The sequence below is a fragment of the Amblyomma maculatum genome, chromosome 1 (assembly GCF_055883805.1).
Source record: "Amblyomma maculatum isolate TAMU_Amacu chromosome 1, ASM5588380v1, whole genome shotgun sequence".
NCBI classification, from domain to species: Eukaryota; Metazoa; Arthropoda; class Arachnida; order Ixodida; family Ixodidae; genus Amblyomma; species Amblyomma maculatum.
This window is the reverse complement of record NC_139344.1, coordinates 87,190,543-87,206,106: the sequence shown is the minus strand read 5'-3', so window position 1 is coordinate 87,206,106 and position 15,564 is coordinate 87,190,543. Positions and strand designations below refer to the sequence as shown.

General features: G+C 48.4%; 1 protein-coding gene across 6 annotated transcripts in view; it reads left to right on the top strand.

Annotated features, from left to right (window-relative positions):
• LOC146203091 (E3 ubiquitin-protein ligase MARCHF8-like) overlaps positions 1-15,564 on the top strand; it is a 139,417-nt gene that overhangs the window by 119,818 nt on the left and 4,035 nt on the right. For 5 of the 6 annotated variants that reach the window (XM_084588514.1, XM_084588515.1, XM_084588516.1 and 2 more), the window contains one exon: positions 15,212-15,544. In XM_084588514.1, coding sequence (XP_084444640.1) covers positions 15,221-15,544 — 324 coding nt within the window. In that variant the 5' untranslated portion in view covers positions 15,212-15,220. Of the gene's footprint in view, positions 1-5,094; positions 5,221-15,211; positions 15,545-15,564 lie in introns of those variants that run through there. The other variant, XM_084588518.1, reaches the window with a different exon arrangement.

Genomic DNA, 15,564 nt, shown 5'->3' with positions numbered 1-15,564 from the left:
CAGCGCCACACGCTGACAGCCGTGGACGGAGGTGGCGCCGCGTGAAGGGGGGCTTCTGCGGTGCGTTCTTTGTTGCTACTTACGCGGAGCTTGTTTACGACGCTAGGCACAGTGTTTCGCTTTGTAAAAATTCTGCTGTATAGCTTGCAGAGTTTGCGTTGACATGGTTTTTCGTTCACTTACTTTTTGACGCCCATTTAGGAGCACGTGTTGCTGACAGGCGATAGCTCTTGGCCCCTTTTACTCGGATATTATTCCCATCATCAGATAAAATTGCACTGGTATCGCGGAGCTGGAACGATGCTGCAGCTTAAGTCAACAAAATACGCGAGGAAGCTGCTACAACACTTCGAAGGCCACTGCTCAACTGGAGCAAGGAGATCGAAATGCGCTACTAGCGTACACTGTTATTCTAACCAAAAGCCGTTCCCTTTTCACAGAGCAAGTCGTACTGGATGCTAGGCACCACATGTGCAATGGAACAAGTGCAGTTTCCGCAGCAAGAAAAGAAAGAAAAACGATGAAAATTCTACGCGCAGTGCACAGCACCACAGTAATATATATATATATATATATATATATATATATATATATATATATATATATATATATATATATATATATATATATATATATAAAGGGAAAAATTGCTTCATACTGTCTCCAAGTTTATTTGTAGTCGACGTTTCGGCAGGAGCCCTGCGAAACGTCGACTACAAATAAACTTGGAAACAGTATGAAGCAATTTTTCACTTGTATGTAACCTCTAGCAACCAAGTACGTCTATTTACTTATGCTATATATATATATATATATATATATATATATATATATATATATATATATATATATATATATATATATATATATATATATATATATATATATCGTGCGCTTTGGTGCCACGCCTCTGCCAAGCGCAGACAACTGATGGCAGAATAACCCTGTCCGTTCCGTAAACTACCTTGCACCCCTGCCTAGCTGAAACCTTGTTTTCCAGAGCTCTGCTCTGATTCTGTTGGAACGTGCTCGGGTGGAGATCCCTGCAATGTGCAGGCGGCAACTGAGCTTAGCCTCGCCCGTCCCTGACGTCATTCATTTTTTGTCAAGCGGCAAGAATTCCCTACAGTATCGTAGGAGATTCTCGCCTTTGCGGTAAACCTCGTACAAATTGTTGCGTATTTTCGACTCGCCTACGCCGCAGATCACACACGCACACGTCTAGTTGTTCAAACTTTTGCGTTTATTGCTTAGCGTAGCTCGAAACGGGAGGTGGCACGGAAGTCCGACTCTGCCTGTTTGCATCCTCGAAAGAAAAGACTCCGGATGCTGCCACGCGGGAGTGCCTTCTGAGCTGCCTTCAAAGGGTGACTGAAGGAAGACCTTTCCATTTCGACAATGCACTTCTTTTTTTTTTTTTTTTTTTTTTTTTTTGCACAACGCTATGGATTAGCGAAAAAAACTAATTCCTCCTGTATTCTTTTTTTTTGTCGTTTTATAGAAATAATTATTTTTTCGGATGTCTCGTCACCTTTTATTTTATTCTGGTGCCAGTTTTCGTGCCCGCTAGTTATTTGCTATCGGAATGAATGTGGGCACTACACGCGGGTGTCGTAGCATAGCTTCCATGCCGAACAGGTGCTGGCGTTTTCCATGGCTTGTCGCGCGCAAGGCGCGAGCTACAGTCACTTTTCTTTTCTTTTTTTTTTTTTTTTATTGCCAGGCTGCTTGTTTTTTCCGCCACCATTCATTACTCGGCCGCCAAGCCTCGCGGTCTTTTACTTTTTTCTTTTATTGTTTTAATAGAAGGGCGTTCCGCTGCATTGTCTATACGTGCGTTTGATGCTGTCTTTGTTCTTTGCATTTTGCTCTTGCTAACTATGCTCATGCGTAGTGAAGGCGGCCAGTTATCGAGTTTAATTTCGCGGGACAAACTTCGGCTACCTCTCGAAGGTCCACATGAGTACACATATTCGGAATGAGTCAGCTGAAAGAAAACAGAGGGATAAGAAGCGCACGAAACGGGAAAGAAGAAAATATGTGTTTGGCAGGTAAAGTAAAGTGGGCTTCTTGTTTCTTTCTCTTTTCTTTTTTTTTTCTGTTTATCATGATTACGTGCGTTCAGTCAGGATTCATTTCTTCGGCACATCGAACCTGAAACTCGGGCTCTTTTCGCCTTGTGGATTCCTTCCTTCACTTCAGGGCAGATATTACAGGCATCATTCTTGGCGTGTCCAGATCTCGGCAGCAGCATGGTTCATCTAACCAAACTTTTGAAATATGAACATTCCGAGCTCTTCAAGACTCCCAAAGCTCATGGTTTTTGTATGTCAATCACGTGGTGTCGAAAGTAGTCACCGAGAAACTCTGTAACGGTCCCAATCGAAGGCTTCTTGGACAGCGTCGTCTTGATGGCTGCTCTCTGATTTCCTCGCTGCAACTTGGCTGCAGTCTTTTCGTGTTTCTGTCGTCACATTTGTGCAGCCTCTCATTTTGTGCGCAAAGCCCGGCTTAGCTGCCTTTTCGAGAGAACCTCGTCTCGCCCTGGGGTCGGTAGATAGGGTCGTGTGCGTCCTCCATGGTGTGCGTGCATGGCCTGGGCGCGACGAAGTTCAGCCATTTCCTTCTCTCACAAGGGGCCGTCTCGCGTCAGCCGAGGTGCGAAATCGACCATCGTTCGATCTTCAGATTACCGGGCCCACTGGAAGAGTTCACCAGTTCGTCGCACGCGCGTACGGGGAGAGCGCAATATCGGACTGAGGCGCTGGCAAGGCGTCACGCAACGGCCCCGCCAAAGCATGGCTGCAAGATTGACGTCGTTCGTTCATGCCAGAGAACTACACGCCTTTCCTCCTTGCTAAAACACCAGCCGATGGGCAATTTGTCGTCGATATTTTCAATTCGAGCTTCCATAGTGTGGCTGATAGCGACCACGCGTCCCTCGTTTTGTCCTCGGCCAGTCTCGCTTTATGGCGCCTTCCTGTGTGGAAGCCTCGAAACTTCGCCGGCAACATGCGCACGCGGATGTTTATGCTCGCCTATATGCGCCAGCCCGGGCTGCTTTGGACATCCTGCGGGTAACCGTTATCGCGCACCTGTGCTGCTTGGATGACTGTGCACCTGAGCTTATTATTTCATCCAAAGCAAAAATTTCAGGGTCAGTGAAACACACTGTTTGCGTTTTGAGGTCAGACTATACGGGAGCACTTGAACAAGTTTGCAGGCTTGCTGCGGAGAAGAGGGAACTGGTACGGGCGGATATACTATTCGAGAGCACTCGACGAGGATGTTTATTCGTAGTGGGATTTAGAAAAGCGCTTTTTCTGGTGTATGTAACGGTTACTGAAGGACGACGTTGGATCACCTGCTCTGAGCCGGCGGCTTCGAACATCGAACCAAGAATGGCGACCGTTTCGGTCGATGTGATACATATAACGTGCATAGAGAAGCTGGTTGAGGGGTGGGGGGAAATGTGTAGTAACTGTCACATCTGAGGGCTCTTCAGCCACGTCTTGATGGAAGGAAAAAGGGGGATTGAAAGTAAAAAAGAAGCGTCGTAAATGGACGACTTACGACCTAATTCGGTCATCAGGGATGTGTTAACCTGCACTGACGTTACGCAGCACGCGGGCGTTTTTCGCATTTCACCTTCATCGGAACGAGGCCGCCCGGGCCGGCATTTGACCGCGCGCTCTTAAACGCCCTCCGCACTTTTCGCGTCCGGGTTTCATCCGGTGCCGTCGCTCTCGGCTACGTTTGGCAGTGCAGCAGCTCGTCATTCGAGTGGCATGACAGGTGCTAAAATTTTTTTTTCTTATTTATGATAGATGCTACGGGACAAATACAGAGCGACACTGAAGTTATCTTGTTTTGTGTCGAGTAAGCCATTGCTGTCATCACGTCCGAGAATGCAGGATCGAATCCCGGCCTTGGCGGCCGCTTTTGGCTGGAGGCGAAAAGCAAGGCGCTCATGTGCTGTGCGATGTCAGTGCACGTTAAACATCCCCAGGTGGTCGAGGTTTCGGGAGCCCTCCACTACGGCGTCTGCTTAGCAAACCCCACAAAACCCCACAAACCAAACCAAACTTCAGCGTCCGCAATCCAAAGCTCTGCTGCAGTGACGGTCAAGGGGCGCAGCCTAGCCAGGGTGCTTGATAAAGACTGCGCACATGCCTCATACCAGCGAGCGGCAGGGCCACGTGTAGCACACAATAAATACATGGCCGAGTAGGTGGCAGGATAGGCTAATATGTTATTCCATTTGAGAGTTTGGGGCAAGGCAATGAGGAAAATAAGAAAAAGAAGATAGCCCCAAGTAATGTGTTTGCAATTCTAAACCTTTGCGGCACGGGTTCACGGTTGTGCGTGGGACGTTCTAGGAGTCTGAGCAATGCTGAGCAATGCCTACATTTGAAATCTTTTCTTAACAGAATAAACTGACAATTTTGGGTGTAGAAAAAAGGATCGCTTTTCAAAAACAAGGTATGAAGATGACATACGAAAGTCTTTACGGCGCGCTTAGGAAGGGTGCTGTGCCTCTCTGGTGCAGTGCCTTCCTTGTTTTTTTTTTTTTTTTTTTTTTTTTTTATATATGATGCACTGGGTGTTCTGCTAAAAGGCGTTGTAGCCAAGCTTTTGTTTCGGGTTCAGGTTCAGACTATAAGCGAAATATTTATCACTAATGTCATTTATAGAAGAGTAGGGGACTTGAATTCCGCGAGCGTAAAAGTGTGCTAGGGCCTAAATTTTTCAGATTTTCAAGCCATTCATGTCGCTTTTGGAAGATCACGGGTTCTAAATATACGCATAAAAAATTGCCATACTTTTTTCTTTTCTCGACAGCAGAACATAATGCGTGTCTTCTGGGCGGTCGATGTACGTGTGCGTTCCTGCAGTAGCTTCACCCAGCGTTTCGCCTCTGTACCTGTAGTTTTCCCCTTCTTCTCGTTTGCGATCGCTGTCAGAGCTCCAAGAGGAATTTCACGCGTGCTCGAATTTCCATCTGCAACGGCGCCAAGCTCTCCGGAAGCAACGCCATCTGCCGCACGTGGTGTCCGAGGCACGTTCCGTTGCGCGGGCGTGCCGGCGCGAGCAGGCAGTGGGCTTCGCATGCACGGTGGGGTGCGAGCTGCAGAACACGCGCCAGCTACGTGGCTGCACAGTTGTCACTGACGCGTCGACGGCGCTACCGACCAAGGGGTGTCCAGCAGCGATTTCAAGGTATATTCCTCAACATATCGGTCGGTTGGCATTTATTTGGAAACGAGACAGTTTTAAACGCACTACCGTCGTCTGAGTGTTTTGGTTAGCTGCGTAACTGTGAGCTCATCGTGTAGGTGTGCACGAGCTTCTGCCGACTTTGTCGTGCTTGCGACCAGCTCGCCCCTCCCTTCGCTCTTCGATGACCGTTTCGCTGTGCTCCAGATTGATGAGGCCTCGGAAGTACGATTTTCACCCATATAAGAACTCTGCGACTAGCGCTGGGAATTTCACGCAAGCGTAGTCTAGGCGGCTCTGAAATGCGATCTGTGTTGTCCTCGCTAGTCATGCATGCGAGCGCTGAGCACGAAGGCGCGCGCCTTGCCGCGCTTTTTATTTTTCCAGCTGCGATGAGAGATATACGCTTGCCCCGACGGCCGTTCACGGGACTGTACTGCGAATCTCGCGCACTGCTTCGCCGTTCGTGCTTTGAATTGATCCCGTGGATCCTCCCGGCAGTAATCGAGCCGCTGCTTTCTCCATCGCTGTGGTCCTTGCGCAGTGCGAGCGACATCACTGGGCGCGTGGGTATTCCCGCCCGCAGCACACAACATCCGCGTTCGTGCAGCCGCGGCCCACCGAGCGGACTTGTGAACGCGACTTGGTAATCCCGAGCACCAAAATTCGTTAATGATATGCTCAGTCAGCCCTGGCCGTTAATTGTGAAACGGCGTTATAGAAGGACGTATGCATTCTTGCCTATGTTTTGTATAATCAGCCGTGATTCCTTTACCATTACCGACTCTGGTGCGCGCAGTGGCGGGTTATCTTACAAAATGGGCTCAAGATTATTGCCGGTGGTTCGTTCCTGCCTTGTGGAGCTTACGTGAATTACTTTTCGCCTGACAACTGACATAGCGCGCGATTGCCGTTGTCAAATATGGGAGGGGGACTTGGCACCGCACCCGAAAGTGTCGCATATAGGCCATCATCATCTATCCAACACCTCCCTCCGCAGGGCCAAAAAGTGGGGGGGTGTGGACACGGAGAAGCTTTTTTTGTTCGAGGCGAGGGCCCCACCCGGGCACAGGGGCCGCTGCGAGATGGCAACCGCTAGTGTTTAGTATATCCTCCCGCAGGAAGCCTCCCTGCTGGAGCGTATACAGGACCGCTATAACAGCCGCCTCACCCAATGTTTGTCACTTGGTTACTGTTGGGTATCTCGACACCTGCGGGGGAGAAGTAGAGCGCGATGCATGTCGGCTCGCTCAGGCTTTTGTCCTCAGTCGGCTCGTGTATGCAACCCCCTACCTGGACCTCAAAAAGGCCGATAGTGAAAAATTGAATTGCCTGATAAGGCAGGCATACAAAGCGGCTCTCGGTCTCCCCAGAAACACGTCCACTGCAAGATTTCTATCACTAGGGGTCCACAGCACCCTCGAAGAGCTCATTGAGGCACAATTAACATCGCAAGAGCAACGACTCAGGCAAACGGAGGCGGGGCTGTGTATACTGAGAAGCTTAGGCATAAGGGGCGAGGACCCTTCAAGCCAGGTGATATTGCCGGTAGAGATGCGTGAACGCATTCGGGTCAAACCACTCCCCAAGAACATGCAAGCGGATCGCCACGAACGTCGGAGGAGGGCCAGGGCGAAGACGTTAGGCAAAAAGTATCAAGGGGATGATAGTGCCGTGTATGCCGATGCGGCAAAATACAACATTACAGGAAAGGAGGCTTTCGCTGTGAGCGCGGTGAGCATCTCCCGCAGGGTAGCAGCTACGGTGGTCACGGGCCGAGTAGAAGAGGCCGCAATAGCCCTAGAAATTGTTCAAAACGGAACCAGCACTATTCTCAGTGATTCAAAAACGGCCCTTCGCAACTTCGCCGGGGGTCGTATCTCCGCCACTGCATTCAAAATTCTTAGTGCGTTGCCAAAAGATAGGAACGTAGTGGATCTCGTATGGGTCCCGGCTCACTCGGGCATCCCGGGGAACGAGGCCGCTCACCAATATGCTCGAGGTTTTGTCAGCCGAGCTGGTGAGGGGATCTCTGACGCGGGTGCCCGACGGAGGGAGACTCTGGATACCTACCAGGCCATTACCACTTACTACAGAGAGCTCAGGGCGAGCCTGCCTCCTCCGCACGCTTCGCTTAGCCGAGACCAGGCTACCACGTGGCGGCGGCTGCAAACGCGGTCGCAGCCAAACCCTTAGACTTATGCTAAGATCTTTCCGGATATAGTAAATCCGTACTGCCAATTGTGCGGCGAGCCTGCCACCTTAGACCATATAATCTGGGACTGCGCGGAGGATCCGCCTCCGGCAGATCTAGTACCATCTCCCTCGCTGGAACACTGGGAAGCTGTTCTCGCCAGCCGGGACCCAGACGTCCAGTCCCGGGCCTCGGCAAGAGCGCAAGAGGTCGCTGACAGACTTGGACTGCCGGCCACCTGGAGCAGCTGAATGCAGCCCAAGGCAAATACCAATCGCTGACAAATAGGTTTTTTTTTTTTCTCTCTCTTACGGCTGTTCGTGAACGGGCCGCCGGTAACGGAGGTTAATAACCATGTAAAACCTGCGCCCCGCTGACTGCCTGTTCCCACCAACGACCGTCAGTCGCGACTGCTGTGTCCGTACCCAAGGAAGTGGGGGTAAATACGGAATCGGCAGTTCCTCCATTTACAAAAAATTGGAGATATCTACGGGAGGATGCGCATAAATAGAACACAGCCGCGCATCTCAGCCCAGGCCGACCGGAACAAAGCCTGAGCGTGACCTTGGTGTGCCGGCATACAGCTGGCGGTGTATCCTGGCATCGCGTCGACTGACCGTGGGAAACGGTCAGATGCAGGGGTCAAACGACTGGGGAGCGAGAGGTCACCGCGAAGGCGTACGAAGCTTGGGCTGCCACGGGTCCTGACGGGATGACTGCCGACGGGATAAAGGGTTATTTCGGTCGTAGTTTGCGAGTCCCCAGTTATCATTTAGTATTATTTCTTAGTTTCAGCACAAATGAGATAGGGGATTAAGACGGGGCATTTGGTACTATTGGGGGCGCCGCCGATGCTATAGGCTAATCATTTGTGCTTAATTGTATGTAATTAGGATTTCGGCCGGACAAAAAATGCTTCAAATTAAGCGCTCAAGCTGAGAACAGCGTTCTGTCCTCAGGTTCTGTGCTACCACCGGCTCTGCCGGAAGGGCAGGCTCTTTGAGACTTGACCATTTCCAAGTTTTGCCTTTTGCCTTCTTTTCAAGTTTCCACATTTCGTCTGTAAACAGATGTATGCAAGTTTTACTCGCATTTATGCGCTTAAAATGCTTTCGTCTCAGGATCATATTTTTGCCTCTGGCAAAGCTATCTTGACGGGTTACCGCTGGTGGGAAATCTTCCTGACTGGAAACCGAACAAGAACATTTACGGCGTCTGGTATCATGGCAGGACACTTTTCTTGCAACACGGCGACTCAATCTGCAGGAACCGACACTGAACGCAGGTTTGGCGGACGGCAGCAGGTGGGAGACCGTGCAGCCGCGTTTCGAAGTAGAGCAAACCATGTGAACGACGAACGCCACAGAAAGACAGCACTACCCAGACGACAGCAGCGCCATTGCGCCCGCGCATTTAAAACCTACCTATACTTGGGTGGCGAGAAAAGCGAAGCTAGGGGCTCCAGTGCGGTTTCGGACGAAGTGCATTCCAGCGACGTTAATTACGGCGTTTTTTTTTTTAACTGTATGGTGTTCGTGAAACTGGAGCGCCAAGATTTAGTGGAGAAACGTTGTGATTGAAATAGATTTTTTGAGCATTAATGTATATTGGTGATCTATAACCTAGAACACTGTGACAATTAGCCCCACTAAGGAAAAACAAAATGCTTCGTGGTCATGTCCACTTCGTCGAAAATTTTTTTTTTTCTGTTCAGGATATTTTTCTTATGAATTTCGACCGCTTTCTCAAATCAGCCGCGGTTATGCCGCCAGCTGCCGGCTTTGACCGGTATGTGTGCGTCTCGTTTCGTGGCGTAGCTGCGTGCGGCTGCTCGCCCTTTATCGGCGTTGATATCAAGTTATTGGTTATTTTTTTTGTCCTCGTGCTGCATTGTTGTCTGCTATGTTTTTATTTGTGTATGTATGTATGTGTGTGTGCGTGCGTGCGGTGTGTGTGTGTGTGTGTGTGTGTGTGTGTGTGTGTGTGTGTGTGTGTGTGTGTGTGTGTGTGTGTGTGTGTGTGTGTGTGTGTGTGTGTGTGTGTGTGTGTGTGTGTGTGTGTGTGTGTGTGTGTGTGTGTGTGTGTGTGTGTGTGTGTGTGTGTGTGTGTGTGTGTGTGTGTGTGTGTGTGTGTGTGTGTGTGTGTGTGTTTGCCGGCCACAATTGCGGTGGTATGCGTTTTGACGCTGCTGCCCTCGGAAATAGGACGTGGGTTGCGACGAACAGAGCACAGCTCGCCAACTGGTACTGCGTAAAAGTACGACTCATTCTTTTATGATGACGCAATGGTATACGATCAACGTGCAGTTGGCAGCGCTATAATTCGTGAAATATGATGCACAGCTAGGTCGTGTGTGCGGTAAAGAATTTGGTGATTTGTACAGATTTTGCTCATCACTATATAGAACCGGTCGAAAATGCTTTTTCTTTTTTTTTTTTTTCGGCGAGTTTCGTAGTCATTCTGTTTTCGCAATACTGCTCTGGTACGTATACTGCCTTATTATTGTGAATCATAGAACAGAGTGTTGTAGGCGACGTGTCGTCTGCTCTCTCTGCAAGCACCGTGCGCGTTAGGCACACAGCAGTTTTTATGCGGTCAGTTATTTCATTGAAATCTTCCTGGTGGTAATTAATGCCTCGCAGCAAATTTATGCTGGAATATTTCCAACGGCTACAAGCTGGCTATTCTTATTTGATAATTCACCCGCGCCTTCTCTTGGTTCCCCATTGTGTGAGCGTTTGATTTTGTCTGCCTATAGATTTTAATCATATTAATGAAAATGTCTGCCATCTATATTCTGAAAGTCTGCACTAATTTCACTTCGAAAGTGGAGAGCTATTTACAGCACTGTTACGGGAACATAACAGCAAGCAACTGGCTTATTTACTAGCAACTAGCTTGCGAGTCAGCCCTTGTCGTCTTTACACTTCTCAGAATTTTGATATGGTACTATAGGTACTAAGCAACACCTTTTTTTTTTTTTTTTTTTGCCTTCTTGAGAATGTTTAGCAAGGATAGTGTTCTAATTAAATGCATGAAAGTGAATCAAGCATAGAGTTTCTTACACTCTTAACTAGAGGGAAGGCTGAGGGCGCTGCATTTCAGCCACCATGGGCGCGCGAAGGATAATGGGCCGGTGTGCTACTTGGTGCGGGACAGTCGGTTTTCCTCGGTTGCGCGGAGTGGCGTTACTATGTTGCTTCTTTTTCATCATCATCATCTCGAGGTGCGTACATAGACCGCAAAAGCCATAGTAGTGAAGGCGCAAAAGCAGACGTCGCCAATAAAAGGTTTTTGTTTCCCGAAATGCCACTAGAAACTTTCTTTAGTAATTGCACAACCATAAATATTTTCAAAAAGTTTTTTTTCTTTCCTTTTAAGATGTGCCTATTAATATGATAATTAAGGTATGATATGGTCCATAGGGTCACGAAGAGTCGGACACGACTGAACTGAACTGATTAAGTGCGAAATATTGGTATTTGTGCTGCTCAAAACTAAGCCAATAGGAGAAAGAGCCATCGCTTATATTCGATAAATCTCACACTTACATGCTGTTTCTCTCTAATTTTGCAATTTGTATTCACAAAATTGAATGCTAGAACATTGTTTATGGTAGAACAACGTTTATCTTTGCATTAGTTTTGGCCAAAAGTTTTAGTTCTGCACTCGGTAGCTCTCCAGCCCATGTAGAGTTACTGTATATGCTACCAAAGGTAGCATATACAGTAACTCTAAGCCCATGATGCTTTGAGCGCCCATGGTGGCTGAACCGGTCGTCAGGAAACTCCATGTAAATTCCCATAGATGGCAGCACAGCTTTCCCTCTAGGTGAGAGTAAGAAACTCTATGGAATCAAGCCCTGCGCATGCGAGAATAGTTTGGTCCACTATCATGCGCGCTAAACGCCGTTCTAAGATTGTGGAGCTGCTGTTATCTAATCGTGAACTTATTAATTTTGCGTACTGGTGTCAGCAGCGCGAAAGAACGGGACGTGTGTTCCCTGAAACGCGGCATGCTGCGCCCAAGTTGTACTTCCGTCCCCACCATAACATGTTGCCACGCTTGGCGTATTGGGAGTGGAATACGTACTCAATTTGACATTGTCATGCTTACTAAAACCTGGCTTGTCAATGAGGCGCACGTACTGGACTACTATGCTACAAATTATGCTTTTAAACCTGGAAACAAACCAAGGTGGATGTGTATCTTGATCTGATGACTTGATGAGTGCCAGTTACTCCCTGAATTCCACTTTTTGTCTCAACTAATGAAATACTAGCGTTTTTCTTTGGATAATTCGTATTCAGCGTGTGTTTTCCCTCGCATATATCTTCTGTTTCGTTTGGTTTGTTCACTTTGTGGGATTTAACGCCTCGAAGCGACTCAGGCTGTGACTGATGCAGTAGTGAAAACTCCGGAAATTCGACCTCCTGTGATCGGTTCCAGTGCAGTTCAATATGCATCGTCCATCTCCGTTTTTTCTCTTGATGCATGTTCTTTTGATGTGCATGATATGAAAGTAGTTTGCTATGTACTGTTGCAAAGAAAATATGCACTAGCCCCAGTCAAGCCTTCTTGGCGTAAACTGCCACACCGGCAGGCATTGCCGAACTGCTACTTACTGCAGAACACGCACGTGCGGCTCCGCATATGAACTCTGCTTCATTACACGAAGCGAACGTGTGACTCTGTCACTTGATATCAGTATAAATACATAGCAGGTGACACATTTTCGTCCGTTCGCCACATCTCATTTTGGTGGCTGGGGCGCTCAGGCAAGCCATCACAGCAGTGGCAGTCAGTGGCTACCTTTGCCTAATTTCGTTTGACACTGAGGCAGAATTGTCCTCCCGTTTCAAAGCAGAAATAATGCTTTGATTCAACGGGTTTATAGACCGTCATAGCAGGCGATTGTTTCCCGAAACTCGATTCTTTCTGCTTTTGTCCCCTTTACTTTCACTTTTCTCATCCATCCATGTTCAACTTTTCAATTGTTAGTTCCATACATATTATAACCACCGATGTATTCATGCCCATTTATTCTCAGTCATTTCTTCAGTGCTTGAGAATTATGCGATTTCAGCAAGAAGTGTTAAAATCGTAGCTGGCCTGTAATGGGGGAGCGGTCGCTTTCATGTGTGACTGCCATTGCCCTAGCGAATTTCGAAACGATTCCTCTTCTCTTTTCCTTCTATTTTGGAAGTTTGAAGCCAGATTACATTAAATATCTTTATATTATTTGTCTCAGGCAAATACTCCCTGGTGTGACTTATTGCCATCATGATAAGGGCTCTTTAAGCTTGCCCTTGCAGCCACACTTCAGTGTGCTGCCGACAGCTTCCAGTGCACTTTTCTTTTCTGAAGCCGTCACTAAATCTTATTCGGTTAATAAATTATGCTCCTTCTTATATCAGCAGAGGTTCAAGAAACTTTTTTTCTCTTTTATTGTGATGATGCCTTGTCAGAAAAGTAATTATTGCTCTCTGAAATGTGAACTTACTCAACCTACCAAAATGGTTAGAAGAAGCATAAAGGGGCAACATTCTTTGTCTCTCAACTCATGACTTGCACAAGCTGCCTCCAGAGTGCATATGCGTGTCAGATAATTAGTGGAGGTCCTTCCCATTGGAGAGAGTAGGACAACAAATCTTCTTATTCGGAACACTGGAAATGCATCGCAAGCCGCACGAAGTGGCTCAGAAGCAGACCACCTGGGCTGTACACTTTTGGCAAAGACTGTGCATGTTCTGTAGGGAAGTCACAGTTCAGCAATGCCTGTCGGTGTGGCTGGGTATGAACTTCAAGCAATATATTCTCCCCCTAGACAAAAATTTACTCGAAAAAAAAAATACAAGATTAATAGCTGAATGGTTGACGTGTATTTTGAGCCAAATCAAGTATTCTTGAGAGCCTTTATTTCTAATTTAAATTGCCCCGCCGTGGTGGCGCAGTGGTTAGGGCACTCGACTTCTGTGCCCGAGGATGCGGGATCGAATCCCGGCTGCGGCGGCGCTTTACCATGGAGGTGAAAAGCAAGGCGCCCATGTCCTGTTGTAATGCCAGTGCATGTTAAAGAACCCGGGGTGGTCGAAATTTCCGGAGTCCTCCTCTGCGGCGTCTCTCATAGCCTGAGCCGATTTTTGGGACGTTAAACCTCACCAAACCAAACCATTTCTTGGCTGACAGAAGTAGGCGTATCTCGATATGCAAGCCTGTTCGAGCATAATTGAGCCAGAAAAGCACGGAAGAGGCCTCGTTTCCGCAATGTCAGCGCTGAGCTCACCGTCTGAGTGTCCGAGATAACGCGCACGTGCTCATTCGGCGGTCGCTTATCAGGCGCAAGGTGTGCGAGTCTGTATGTGACCGGCGGCGGCCCGACGCGCACTCCTCTCCTAGAGTACGCTGGCTTCTTTGACGGAAGTATTGTGTATCCTTCTAATTGCATTTCTCGCATTATAAAAGTGATATGTGTGCGGTGAAACATGAAGAGGACCTTGGTGTTTCGCTTTGCCATTTCGCTGTGTGCGTACTTTGTGCGTGCGTGTTCAGATTGGGCAGAGGGTACAGGGCTAGTATATAACCACCGTCGGCGCAAAATCTGTAATTTACGCAGAATGTTATAGAATTCAGATAGGGTGGCAATTTTGTTTTTGTCTGTATCGTATGGACGGTTCCAATCGGCGATCCAGATCAGAGCCCTGAATTCGCAAAGGAGCACAAAATCTGTCTCGGCTAATAAAAACCCAGGACCCCTCCCCCCCCCCCCCCCCACACACACACACACACACACTCACACGCCAACCTCCCCTCCTTTGAATAACACTTTTTTGGTTCTTGGGCGAAGGGAACATGCTCCGGATTTCCGACTGGAATAGACCCTTAGATTCTCGCCTACCGCTGCTGTGTCTAGTATATGAACGTCTACCGACTTCCATCACTTGCGCGAAATGCCAGCGTCCTCTAACAATTTCAGCAGGAGACGTGTACGCCTCTCGACTGAGAACTCGTAGTTAATGCAATGTGTTCAGCACTGATCAGATGTCCGCTTCTGTGCGTTGAGTGTTCTTGAAAACTGAGAGAAAATTTTGCATGGCTCATATGACGTCGTCGGCGTGCTGCCACAAACTTTCAGATAGCTTAACGACGTCCTTTGCGGAGTTAACCGCTACTGTCTGCGTTGACGCTCCTCGCATGTAGTCTTGTATGCGCGATGCTTTTGTATGTATGGCTTGTGTTTACGTATGGTCAAGTGTTTAGCGGAATCCCCAAAGGTGGAGTAGATTTCGTAACGAGGGAGTAATTACTCACTGACATCAACCTAAACGCAGCCGTACGTTTACTCAGGAAAGCTGCATAGATTGCAGCCGTATGGCTACGATTGGTTGGACGTTAGTGAGTAATTACTCCCTTGTTGTGTTTATGTGTGTGACGTCTTTGCGGTCAAGTTCCTTCGGCTATAAAAAAAAAAAAAATGGGACGTGGTGCAGCTGACGAGGCAAGGAGCAAAAAACTTTCATCTTTGTGTCGTCCTTTTCTGTTCAACACGGTGTTCCTTACGCCTACTGTCACTAGCGCGGCAATTAGCACACTTTAATTAGCCCTGTTGCTCTGTCGACCTAGTTTCTCAGGACATTGCAGTCCTACACAGTGGCCATCTTTCACATGAATCAGCCTAATAAGGGGAACTGTCTGCACAATTCCCAGTTAAATAACTCAGAGCGATGGGAAGTGGGTTGGACACTGAGCCAGCCATGTTGCGTGCCCGCACTGTGCTGATGAAATGGACGAATTTCGCAGGCGAGCAGTATGGAGCAGCCGTCCCCGGCCGCAGAGGAGCTTTGCAAGCAGCAGCAGCCACCCGAGATGCAGCAGGCGCCGGTCCAGCAGCAGCGGCGGCCATCCTCGCAACCGTCAAACGGCCAGGCCAACGGCAATGGTGACATGTGCCGTATCTGTCACTGCGAGGCAGATGCGGAGAACCCGCTCATCTCGCCCTGCTACTGCGCGGGCAGCCTGCGCTACGTGCACCAGGCTTGCCTCCAGCAGTGGATCAAGTCGTCGGACACTCGGTGCTGCGAGCTGTGCAAGTTTGACTTCATCATGCACACAAAGATCAAGCCTTTCCGGAAGGTCAGTCTGTTAGGAGGGGG